General features: G+C 58.0%; 1 protein-coding gene across 1 annotated transcript in view; it reads right to left on the minus strand.

Moving 5' to 3' along the window:
• Window positions 1-2,082: 2,082 nt before the first annotated feature.
• Window positions 2,083-13,063, minus strand: part of EPPK1 (epiplakin 1) — a 33,932-nt gene continuing 22,951 nt past the window's right edge. Inside the window, exons 6-8 of the mRNA XM_066623040.1 lie at window positions 10,684-10,791; window positions 6,903-7,505; window positions 2,083-4,775 (exon numbers count right to left, since the gene is read on the minus strand). Of these exons, the coding sequence (XP_066479137.1) occupies window positions 2,083-4,775; window positions 6,903-7,505; window positions 10,684-10,791 (3,404 nt within the window). The remainder of the gene's footprint in view (window positions 4,776-6,902; window positions 7,506-10,683; window positions 10,792-13,063) is intronic.

A 13,063-nucleotide genomic window follows, 5' to 3' on the forward strand; every position in this document is an offset into this window, starting at 1 on the left:
GCCTTGAGACAGGCAGAGCATCACCATTTGAATAAACAAGCAGCAAGAGATGTGCAGCCGCAAAGCCACCCGTCACCTAAATGCCATGGAATGCAATTATGAGCACAGAGCCGCCCAAAACAGTCCTGTTGTTTTCCCTAAAAGTGGGACAGCAACCCTTCCCAGAAGGAAATGGGAATGAGATGGATTTGGGGAGGAGGAAGAAAGGCCCATCAGTGGCTACGGCACCCTCCAGAAGCCGTGCCCCTCTGCGTGGCAGCTGCAGGGTGGCACAAGCCACAGGAGTGCTGCTCCTTCATGCCATGTTGGGGGCTACCCACTCGGTGCCTGACTGGCCACGCTGGGGAGAAAGTGCTGGATGAGAAGGACCCCCTTTGGCTCTGCTCACCTGCTCCTGTCCTGGCGGCCGTGTGCCTTGGAAGCAGCGGGTAGTGGCAGCCTGGGTTTTATTTGTGCACACAAGAAATCAGACTCATGCCACGCTGTGCCCATTCGGGCTGGCAGGGCGCAGACAGCGCTCCTGCAGCTCGCATCAACTGTTTGGAAAGGCACCTCCTACAGGCCACACGTTGGGGCAGGAAACAAAAAACGGGGCCACCCCTGGGAGAGAAGAGCAGGCAGAACAGACTTCAGGGAGTCTTCGCATTTTAAAGTGGGCAGCAGCTGGACTGAATGCATCTCATTCAGCAGAACCTGCTGCTTCTGCTTGGGTCCGGGGAGTTCAGTGAATTAATCTCTGTGGAGAGGAAGAACAGAACTGGGCCCACCAGGCCCTGACCCAAGCAGAGGCAACAGGACTTGCCTGGACTTCCTATGACAGTCAGGCCCCTGTGCTGATCAAGAAGCCCCTGCATTGATTGGCTTTAGCGAGATCAGAACAAACCATTCAGCAAGACAATGAAGAACGACACCAATGAAGGGACCCACAGGAGAAGCACTAGAGTGCTGCTATTTGGCTCATTTATTGCTTTCATCATCATCATCATCAGTGCTGTGGACCTGGCACTCTTCCACAGCCGGAAAGAGGCAGCAAAATAACCCTGCTGAGGACTCCCAAGGGCTGGTGGAGCAGCTTGCACACCAGCCTTTCCCCCGGCTCTCATCTCCACCTTCTCCCCAGCACTCAGTCCCCCAGACCAAGAGGCAGAGAGGCTGCTCACTGGCGCGGCTCTGCCGCTTTCCCCAGACAGCATCTTGTCACCCAGTTCAAATGGAGACCGTCTGAGGAGGGGGGCAGAGGGCGGGCGTTCTCTGCCTTGATCCATCTAACGCCAAAAGGAAAAAGAGAAAAAGGTCTGGCAGCATCACTGCCCTTCCTCCTCTTCTGGGTGGCTGAACGTACTCGGGTGCCATCATCCTGGCCCCACCCCTTTGCACTGCCTCCCACTGGAAGCCTCCAGCGGGCTCCTTTGGGACCTCTTCCTCTCTACCCAAACGGCAAGTGTTATGCTGAGAGCAGGATGCCCACTGGGCCCGGCCCTATGGAGCTTGCTGTTCTGTCCCCCAAGGCTGGCGCTGTGCGTCAGCTTGGCTGGCCTCCTGCAGAGGGATCGTGGGCTGGTTCCAGGTGGGGGTTCCTGCTGTCCCTTATCACAATCTCAGTCATCCAGCCTGGAGGCCAAGCGTGAAGATGCCCCTTCCACCCAAGCAGCCAGGTTTCCGTTCTGACCCGGACCTGAGCCAGCTCCTCTAATGCCCCCCCTCTGCAGATGGAGAGCTGGGCAGCAGCCTCACCCTCTTCCTACTTGGCCACTTCTTCCCGTTCACTGTGTGTGGGTGGAACCTGCTCCCTTGCTTGCACCCTGACTGGCAGGATGGGCTCAGTGCTAAATAGGTGGTCCAGGTGTGCCCTTCCTCCCCGCACCTCACCTGCTGGTTTCTCTGTTGGTTCCTATAGCAGCCTACATATACTGTATTGCCTACTTACTAACCTCCTCCCCCCTCCCTCCCTCCCTGCCTAGCCTCCCCTCTCCCGCTCCCCCCGCCCCGCCCCGCCCCGGTCGGTCTACAGCACGGACGTGCCAGTGCCACAGCGTGCAGAGCAACCAGCTTCTCCTCTCCCGAAGTTCCCCCGTTCAGAAGCTAGCCTTGCTTGTGCTCGGGAGCCTGCACGACAGTGGTGGTCATGGTGATTTCACTGAAGGTCACACTGCCGGCCCGGTGTGCGTCCTGCTCCTGAGAACAGAGGTCATGCACGGATGCTCTCTGCGCCTGGGACGGCCCAAACATCATATAGGAGGCTTCAGGGTGCAGCAGACTGAAGAGCTGTGGAATGTTTGGGGTGCTTCTCTGCTTGTGCGTCTCCAGGACCAGTGTGGTGAGGATGGTGACCATTTCCTGGCTGCTTAGTGCTCCAGTGATGTACCTGGTCAGCAGCTCCAGCCTTTTGGCTTCAGGGACATCGGTGGAGAAGAGCAGATCCCACATGGAGACCTGCTGGCCTTGGAATTCACCCACTGGAAACTCAAAGGTCAGGGCCTTCACAGTTTGGGCTCTGGCCCCATCTTTGGGCAAGGTGACAGTCCTGGCTTCTTTAGGCAATCCCAAGCCTTGGCTGGGGAGACTCCCACACCCACCTTCCGGGTCTTTGTCTCCTCCTACTTGGGTGACAATGGCAGTGACCACTTTTTCCATCTGGTCCGCTGTAAGAATCCCAATTCTGTACAGTTTCAACACCTCCTTCCTTTTCTTCTCTGGGAAGTACCTGGAGTGGAGGAGGTCCCACACAGAGACCTTCCGTCCACGAAACTCCCCAACAGGAACTTCAACCATCCGGGACTTCAAAACCTTGTCCTTTTCATCCGGTTCTTCCTTATCGTCGTCGTCGTCGTCTTCATCGTCATCGTCTTCATCGTCGTCGTCCTCCCCTTCGCCTTCCAGAGATGTAGTGACAGAACCAGGCCCCTCCCTGGACGTGGGACAGGCACAGGTCCTGGCTGCTGTGTGCTCCAGGGAATAGAAAAGGTCGTGCAGTGCTGCCAGAATGGTAAGCATGGATGCCAGCTCCTGCACGCTGACCTTGCCCTCCCGGTACTTCCGCAGGAGCTCTTCCCTTTTGTCCTTGGTGAGGTACTGCGAGAACAGGAGGTCCCACACCGACAGCTGCTGCCCCTGGAACTCCCCGGCAGGCAGCGTGACTGTCTGGGACTTCAGCAAGTCGTCCAGGTGTTTGCTGGACTGGGCAGCACCTGCCACTCTGCTTTCTCTGGATCGGGAGCCTTCGGGGCTCCGACGCTTGGCCAGTACAACAAACTTCCTCTTGCTGGCCTCTGCTTTGTCCAGGGTGCCGTGAATGGCTGCAGCCATTTGCTCAGGGCTGAGGATCCCCTCCCTGTACAGCCCCATCAGCTCTTGTCTTTTATCCTGAGGAAAATATTTGGAAAAGAGAAGGTCCAACACAGGGACATCCTGACCCTTAAACTCTCCACAGGGCCCAGGGACATGAATGAACTGCAAAGACTGACGCAGTTGGGCCTCCTGAGGGTCGAAACTCAGGCCTTCCCCCGAGGTGCCTGGCTCTTTGCCCAGACCAGTCACACGGCCAGACTCCTTGGCTTTCTCCTCCTCCACTTTGGTCACAATGGCGGTGACGACAGACTCCATTTGGTCAGTGGTGAGGATGCCGGCCTTGTACAGTTTCAGAAGCTCTTTCCTCTTCCCCTTCGGGATGTACCTGGAGTGGAGCAGATCCCACACGGAGACCTTCTGTCCGCGGAACTCCCCCACAGTGACCTCAACCAGGCGGGACTTCAGAGTCCTCTCCTTCTCCTCCTTCTCAGAAGTGCGTTTGTGTTTCTCCTTCTCTGGCAAGGCCATTTGTTGGCAGAGCTTTTGCTCCTTCCCATAATGGGGGTCTTTTTTGGTTTCTGTCTCAGTGACAATGGTGGTGAGGATCTTCAGGATGTCCTGCAGGGTGATGGTGCCGGCTTTGTACTGCCTCTGAAGGTCCTGCCTCTTGTGCGGAGAGACGTACCTGGAGAAGAGGAGGTCCCACAGGGAAACATCTTGGTCCTGGAAGAGGCCCACCTGGATTCTGGTGGTGGCAGACTGCAAAGACTTCCGCAGGTTCTCGTTCAGATGGATGGACCCCTTATCAACGGGAAACATCAGCAGGCCAGTCACAGGGTCGAGGACACAGCGGTTGAGGAGCTGCATGTACGTCAGGCTTTCGCGAGCATTGGGGTCAAAGCACCTTTTGCTGTGGTTGACGGGGTCTGAGATCAGGTTGTAGATTTCTGCATCCAGGTAGCCCCACTTGTAAGCCTGCTCCACAGGGAGACGGTGGCTGTGCATGGGATGGATAAGGCCTCCGGTGGCCACCTGGGCCTCCAGCAGGCGGATGCCATGGTCCTTCACAACGAGCCCCTTCTTCATGGCTTGGAAGAGGGAGATCTTGTTACCTGAGAAGGGGTCGGTGTATCCCGTCACAGCCTTCTCTGCCACAAACAGTGCGTTGAAGTGCTCCCTGCCGACCAGGCCGGCAGTGGTGGCGTCTCTGACCGACAGCATCCGGTTCTTGGCAAAGTCCACAATGTAGCCTGAGGCGGCCTGGTGCTCTAGAAGGGCCAGGCCGGTCCCCTGAGTCAGGAGGCCCTTCTGCATGGCCCGCTGGATGCTCAGCCGCTCCTTGCTGGGCTCCTTGAGGACTCCCGCAATGACGTGGTCCTCCCTCAGGTCCGTGGCACCAGGGAAGGGCCAGTGTGGCTCTTCGCGAATTTGCATGATGGGGGCTCCGTGCAGGCCACCGCTGGCAACACACTTGTCCTGTAGCATGGCTGGGGCAGGGTGTGCTCTGAGTCAGTCTGGGGGGGTAGCGGACGAATCTGCAAGAGACAGGCAGGAAAGGCTGGTGAGGTGCAGCACTTTGGGGAGGTGCAGCTAATCACAGAAGCCACAGCTTGCCAGAGCACGGCTAGCACAAGGCTCGCAAGAGCGTGGAGAGGGGTCACCATCGTGGACCCTGGCCAGCTCCTCCATGCTATCTTGTACCAGGCAGTGCCCAGGCAGGTGCGCCTCAGAGCACTGCAGCATCTGCCTTATGAAGACAACAGTGTGTGTGTCTGTGTGCAAATACCTTGGGCAGAGTTGCTCCCCCGTTGGCTGCACACGTGCACAGATTCAGCCCACCAAGTTCAGTGAGGCCTGCACCAGGAGGGGGAAGTTTGCAGCAAAGCGAGGACCAACAGCAGCAGCCACTTTCCTGAAGGCCAAGAGCTCCAGCGCCTCCTTTCCCAAGCCCTGGCCTCCTCCCCCGCCCTCCAGTGGGGATTCCACAGTGGTCACGAGACCGTGCCCACCTGGGGCTTGGAAGCTGATTCCAAGGGCCCATCACAACCTTCTACTTTCCCAGGGAGAGGAGAACAGTGGCAGCCAGGGGCAGAGGCAGAGGCGAGGAAGTGCTGCTGCAGGGGATCGGGGGCTCTGCTGCTTCTGCCCTGACTGCCCTCTGTCCCCGCGGGAATGAATTGCCCAGGCTGTAACATCTCAAAAGAACCGGAAACCTTCACCAGCACCTCCAGGCAGCCTCGGCACCAGGACGTCCTTCCTCACACCAGGGAGAAGCGCTCCCTGCCCAGAAGCACGAGCGGAAGCCCCAGCCTGCATGTGTCACTGTGGTGACCCAGTCAGGCACGTGGCCCCATTCTTGCCCCCCAGCTGGAAAACAGGTTTGTGCAAAGCTGGGCCACTCAGTGCCCTCGTGGACAGACTCCCTCATTAGCCTGATTGTTGGGTTGAGGCCTGGCTGACGCTCCATCTCGGCCTCAGAACGCGGTGCTCACACCGGAATCAGGGCTGCCTGCTCAGCAACCAGGGCAAAGCCCAAACGGAGCTCAGCGGGGAGGTGGCAGCAGCCACCGCTGACGGGCAGAAGCGAAGCCACAGCCAGCGCTGCAGCCAAGAGGCCCCTCCGCCACCTAGTCGAGGAGCAGGCCCTGCCGCCCCCCAGCCACTGTAGTGGTCCTCCTATGGAGCTGCACCCCATGGATGCAAGCCCAGAAAAGGACAGGGTCCCTCCCTGTGCCCCCTCCAACCACTGAGATGGCAAGGGTGGAAAAGTGCTGCTGAAGGCCGCTCCATGCCAGTGGTCCTCTGTGGCATCGTGCCCTGCTTGTGGGCTTTCCAGAGGCGTTTCACCAGCCACCAGGAAGGTGGCTGAGCCCAGCAGCCTCTTCTGCCACTTCTCAAGGCTCCTGCCCCATTCGACCGGGGCTGGAGGCCAACTCTGGCTGGTACCAGCCCAGCCCCCAGGGTGCCTGGGACTTCCAGGGACTGCTCCTGGGTCCTGAGGAAGGGCTGCTCCTGGCTCTGCGTGTGGGGGCTTCCCCGGGGCCAGCAGTATTTTTAGGGGTACCAGTGAAAGACTCAGCCCCAGTGGCCTTGCAGTGCGGGGCGGAGAGCAGGGCAGGGCAGGGCAGGGCAGGGCAGGGCTCTCCTCTTCCTCTGGGGAGGCCAACAAGGGGGACCAGCCCTCACCTGGGGATTGCGCAGACGGGCCGGAGGGAGGGCTGCCTGGGGCTCCCCGTGTGCCATTTCCTGCCCTTTCATCCACTGGCCTCAGCCTGCAGGACATCAGGCTCAGCTGGCCACTTCACACGGCAATTAGGCTGGCCTGGAATGCGGGCAGAGCCCGAGCGAGCGGCACCTGCAGCCACGCTCCCCTTAGCGTCATTATCCACCCATTCACCCCCAACTGCGCCCAGCCGGCAGCAGTGGGGCGCCCAGGCTGCGCCTGGACTGGCTGGCAGTGGCCCCGAAGGGGGCTGCGGGGGAGGGTCTGGCACGGACTCCGAGCTGCCTTGGGGAGGTCTGCCGCCCTGCAGCCAGCTGGCCCCATCAGGGTCCCCACTGCAACCCCGGCAGGCGGCCACTGGGGACCCTCCCCTGTTCCCGCCTCCCCCAACCCAGGGCTGCCCGGTCCGGCAACCTGGGGGCCCCCGGGGCCCCAGGCAGGGCACGGGGCTGCAGCGCCCCTGGGCTCAGGCTGCGCGCAGCCTCCGGCGTGGCGGACCTGCGAGCGAAGGCGGCCCCACCGCGCCCCCCTGCGCGGCTGCGAGTTCTCGCCGGCGGGGCTCTCCGCCCCGGGCGCTCAGGGGCTCCGCCGAGGCTGCGCTGTCCAGGGCGAGCGTCCCTCGCTGGCGGCCCCGGACGCTCTCCGCCTCCCCGGCTGCAGGTGCCGCGGCGCCCGCTCCTGGCTCCCGCCGCTGCCCACCTACCTGCGGCTCGGCGGCGCTGGCGTTCCACGCACGTCCTTCTGCCCGCCCGCCCGGCGGCTGCCGCACTTAAAGCCTCCCGCCGTCTCCGCCCCGTGACGCGGCGAGCCGGCAGCCACAGCGCGCGCAGCCGCCCCGCCCTCCGGGAGGCCCGCCTCGACCGCGGCAAGCCGTCGAGCCGCCGGGGCCCGCGGGCCACCACTCGCGCGGGGCTCGGGCCGGCAGGCAGCACGAGGCTGAGGGTTGCGCTCGGGCGCCCCGCAGAGCTCCGCCCCCGCTTCAGCCTCGACGGCCCTGCGGGCAAGGGAGGCTCCGTCGGGCCAGCCAGAGCCCGGAGAGGGAGCGCCGAGCCGCCCCGCGCGGAGTGTCTGCGGGCCGTCCGGGGGCCGCTGCGCCGCCAGGCAAGGAGCTGGAGGGCCCGCCCAGGCCAGCCGCTGGAGCGGACGCCCCGAGGCTGCGCCAGAGCCAGTGGCCGGCCAATGCAAGAAGTAAGAAATGTAAGAAGGTGATAGGGAGGCCAAGCGAGACTTTGAGGAATGCACGGCCAGCAGCATTAAGGGGAATAATAAAAGCTTCTTCAAAAGCAGGAAACCCGCCAGAGAAGCGCTTGGCCCTCTGGATGGTGAGGGAGGGAAAGGGGAGATAAAAGGAGACTTAGAGATGGCGGAGAAATTGAATGAGTTCTTTGCATCTGTCTTCACGGCAGAAGACCTCGGGCAGATACCGCTGCCCGAACGGCCCCTCCTGACCGAGGAGTTAAGTCAGATAGAGGTTAAAAGAGAAGATGTTTCAGACCTCATTGATAAATTGCAACAAAGTTTCTGGAGAAAATCCATTATGGGGTACAAGCCATGATAAGAACATAAGAACAGCCCCACTGGATCAGGCCATAGGCCCATCTAGTCCAGCTTCCTGTATCTCACAGCGGCCCACCAAATGCCCCAGGGAGCACACCAGATAACAAGAGACCTGCAAGGCTTCCTGGGAATTGTAGTTAAGAACATAAGAACAGCCCCACTGGAGCAGGCCATAGGCCCATCTAGTCCAGCTTCCTGTATCTCACAGCGGCCCACCAAATGCCCCAGGGAGCACACCAGATAACAAGAGACCTGCAAGGCTTCCTGGGAATTGTAGTTAAGAACATAAGAACAGCCCCACTGGATCAGGCCATAGGCCCATCTAGTCCAGCTTCCTGTATCTCACAGCGGCCCACCAAATGCCCCAGGGAGCACACCAGATAACAAGAGACCTCATCCTGGTGCCCTCCCCTGCATCTGGCATTCTGACATAACCCATTTCTAAAATCAGGAGGTTGCGCATACACATCATGGCTTGTACCCCGTAATGGATTTTTCCTCCAGAAACTTGTCCAATACCCTTTTAAAGGCGTCCAGGCTAGACGCCATCACCACATTCTGTGGCAAGGAGTTCCACAGACCGACCACACGCTGAGTAAAGCAATATTTTCTTTTGTCTGTTCTTCCAACACTCAATTTTAGTGGATGTCCCCTGGTTCTGGTGTTATGTGAGAGTGTAAAGAGCATCTCTCTAAACACTCTATGCATTCCATGCGTAATTTTGCAAGTCTCAATCATGCCCCCCCTCAGGCACCTCTTTTCTAGACTGAAGAGCCCCAAACGCTGCAGCCTTTCCTTGTACGGAAGGTGCCTCAGCCCAGTAATCATTTTGGTTGCTCTCTTTTGCACCTTTTCCATTTCCACTATGTCCTTTTTGAGATCTGGTGACCAGAACTGGACGCAATACTCCAGGTGTGGCCTTACCATAGATTTGTACAACGGCATTATAATATTAGCCGTTTTGTTCTCAATACCTTTCCTAATGATCCCAAGCATAGAATTGGCCTTCTTCACTGCCGCCGCACATTAGGTCAACACTTTCATCGACCTGTCCATCACCACCCCAAGATCTCTCTCCTGATCTGTCACAGACAGCTCAGAACCTATTAGCCTATATCTAAAGTTTTGATTTTTTGCCCCAATGTGCATGACTTTACACTTACTGACATTGAAGCGCATCTGCCATTTTGTTGCCCATTCTGCCAGTCTGGAGAGATCCTTCTGGAGCTCCTCACAATCACTTCTGGTCTTCACCACTCGGAAAAGTTTGGTGTCATCTGCAAATTTTGCAACCTCACTGCTCAACCCTGTCTCCAGGTCAGGTGATGTGTATGTGCAACCTCCTGATTCTAGAAACAGGCTATGTCAGAATGCCAGATGGAAGGGAGGGCACCAGGAGGCAGGTCTCTTGTTATCTGGTGTGCTCCTTGGGGCATTTGGTGGGCCACTGTGAGATACAGGAAGCTGGACTAGATGGGTCTATGGCCTGATCCAGTGGTGCCGTTCTTATGTTTTTATGGACTGGGAGAGCTGTGGTGACTTATGATGTGGTACAAGCTGGCGCGCCACAGCTTAGAATCTAGGGGTAGGCACAGAGGCTGCTGCTGCTGAGGACCCCTGGGAAGTGGGGGTGGTGGAGCCCCGTTGGGTCCTCTGGTCTGTTTCCTCCACTCCATTCAGAAGCTGTCCTCTCTGCTTCCAAGGTCCGGGGTTTCATCAAGCTGAGACAGATGTCTGTCAGGTAGCCACCAGAGGGCACTGTCCCCACACCACTCTTTCTCGATGGTGGCAAGTGGGAGAGTGCATTCTGGTGGAGCTGGGATGGATTCCTGCGTGCACATGTGTGTGCAGGGTGCTGTCCAGTTTGGGGGGAAGGGGCATGTGCTGTGACACCTCAGTTGATCCTCCAACACATAGTGCAGCCCAGAAGAGCCAAATGGGGGCTGGTCACCTGGAGGCTTCTTGGCTGCTCATGTGCTTGGCTTCCTGGGGGATGGCCCAAGCTGATCCAGGCTGGAAGTGGAGAGGTCTGCCAGAACTCAGGTCCCTTGAAAGTTACTTTTCCTGGCTTGCTATCCTCACCCAGCCTTTCTCCACATAATTCAGGGCCAGGTCTTGCCCCACCTGGCTTCACCCACCCCCAGCAGCTCCATGAAGTCAGGTCTCCTGAGTGGAAATAATGGCCCCAAGCCAGTGAGCTGCATGAGGGCTATGTCAGAATGCCAGATGCAAGGGAGGGCACCAGGATGAGGTCTCTTGTTATCTGGTGTGCTCCCTGGGGCATTTGGTGGGCCGCTGTGAGATACAGGAAGCTGGACTAGATGGGCCTATGGCCTGATCCAGTGGGGCTGTTCTTATGTTCTGATGTTAGGATTTAGACTGGGGTGGTGGACCTGAGACTTGGCCTGGCCCTTCCCTTAGTGCTCCCTCCCTGTGCCATGGGGCAGGGCAGGCCTCCGCCCTCTGGGGAGTGTCCTTGGGCCCTTTAAAGTACAGAAGGGAGCAGTAGCCATAACCCAGAGGGCTGGTTCAGCTCTGTTCCCTGACAACGCCCCTTCCAGTCTCATAGGTGCCCCCAGGTGAACCATCCCCCCCCTCATTTTCTCCTGCCTCACCTAATGGATAGATGCACCCCTCGGTGTTTTCTCCACTGTCCTCCAAGGGCCACTGCTGCCTGTTCTTGGATGTGGCCAGCTCTGTGGCCAACACTTCCTTCTTGAGTCCTTTGGAAGGCAGAATGGAAGGAAATGATCTATTCATAAGTGACCTGGAGACAGGGCTAAGCAGCGAGGTGGCCAAGTTTGCAGATGACACCAAACTTTTCCGAGTGGTGAAGACCAGAAGCGATTGTGAGGAGCTCCAGAAGGATCTCTCCAAACTGGCAGAATCGGCAGCAAAATGGCAGATGCGTTTCAGTGTGAGTAAGTGTAAAGTCTTGCACATTGGGGCAAAGAATCAAAACTTCACATTAGGCTAATGGGTTCTGAGATGTCTGACAGAACAGGACAGAGACCTTGGGGTGTTTGTGTACAGCTCGATGTGCGGTGTCCACCCAATGTGCGGTGGCAGTGAAGAAGGCCCATTCCATGCTTGGGATCATTAGAGAAGGTATTGAGAATAAGATGGTTAATATTATAATGCCGTTGTACAAATTGATGGTAAGGCCGCACCTGGAGTACTGTGTCCAGTTCTGGTTGCCACATCTCAGAAAGGATATAGTGGAAATGGAAAAGGTGCAAAAGAGAGCAACTAAGATGATTACTGGGCTGGAACACCTTCCTTATTTATTTAATTATTTATTAGTAGAATTTATATCCCGCCTTTCCACTCCAGAAAGGAGCACTCAAGGTGGCTTATGAGGAAAGGCTACAGCATTTGGGGTTCTTCAGTCTAGGAAAGAGGGGGGGCACAATTGAGACATACAAAATTATGCAGGGGATGGACAGAGTGGATAGAGAGACGCTCTTTACCCTCTCACACAAAACCAGTACCAGGGGACATCCACTAAAATTGAGTGTTGGGAGAGTTAGGACAGACAGAATAAAATTTATCCAGTGTGCAATTTATCCAGTGTGCAATTAGTCTGTGGAACTCCTTGCCACAGGAAGTAGTGATGTCATCTTGCCTGGATGCCCTTAAGAGGGGATTGGACAAATTTCTGGAGGAAAAGTTCGTCATGGGTTACAAATCATGGTCGGTATGTGCAAGGTAGAGGTAGGCTGCCTCTGATTGCCAGATGCAGGGAGGGCACCAGAACGCAGGTTGTGTCTGTTGTCTTGTGTGCTCCCTGAAGCATTTGGTGGGCCACTGTGAGATACAGGAAGCTGCAAACAGGAAGCTGGATCCAGCAGGGCTCTTCTTATGAAGGAAGGAGTGTAGTTTGGTGTTGATGTGGGAACCTCCACTGCCTCCTTGTTCATCATCAGGGCTCCTGAGATGGACATGCTACCCACTTCTGGGATCAGCCAGAAGCTGGAGGAGGCCATGGGAACAGACCTGGAAGCTGCTGTCTGTCTGTCTGTTTGTCTGTCTGTCTGTCTGTGGCACTGCCAAGGCTGGCACTTCTTAGTGCCAAGATCTGCCCAACCTCTGGATTCCCAGGCCAGGGCACCCCTCACAGATGGCTTTACACAGTCTGAAGGATGGCTGCCTGCCTGCCTGCCTGCCTGCCCTCATCATCTGGGGGGGTGGGGGGTGGAAGGCAGGTGGGCCCATCCAGGGACAGTTCCAAGTTGCCATGTAGGGGCCATGCACAGGGTGACCCAGCCAGCCTGTGATGAGGGCTGCACACCCTCCCTCCAAGGGGCATGGAGAGGTTGATGCTGCTCCCTATGATCTTTTGGTCCAGGCCGGGAACTGCCCTTACATCTGTCAGGCAAGGCTGGGCTGAGCTGAGGCGGGGGGGCAGAGATCTACCACCATCGCTCAGTTCCACTCTGGAGCCGGACTGCTCTGCTCACTGCTGACCGCCGAGGCCCAGTCGCCAGGGCAGGGCACCCAGGGAGTGCCGAGGCTTCTTCAGGCTGGAGTTTCTTGTCAGTGGCTACAGCCCCGCAGCACCGCTCAGTGGCCAGGCAGGCTGCCTGCAATGGCTGCAGCAAGGGCTGGGGCCTCACCCCACTCTATCCGCCTCACACCCCTCTGCTGCAACCACACCACCCCCCAGACCTCATCTGCCGTGTTGCAGTCCTAGCTTTGAGCAGACACTGCTTGTAGTGTAGATGGCCAGCAAGGGGACCGGGCAGGAGTGCAGATGGGGAGGTCTCTGTGGCTTGCTCTGTGGCAGAGAGTAGGGAGGCCCACGGCTCCCAAGTCACTGGCAGGACCCTTGGGCTGCAGCACCAAGCCAGCACCACTCAGAAAGACATGGCACTCTGCCTGGCACAGAAGGGCCCAGCGGAGCGAGAGGCAGGCCCTGCCCAATGGGCGGAGGAAGGGTGTCCTTCCAAGCAGGTCCTGCTGTGCTCCTTGTTCCTCATGGCCCCCCTAAGGAGG

Source organism: Tiliqua scincoides, chromosome 4 (genome assembly GCF_035046505.1).
Source record: "Tiliqua scincoides isolate rTilSci1 chromosome 4, rTilSci1.hap2, whole genome shotgun sequence".
NCBI lineage: Eukaryota > Metazoa > Chordata > Lepidosauria > Squamata > Scincidae > Tiliqua > Tiliqua scincoides.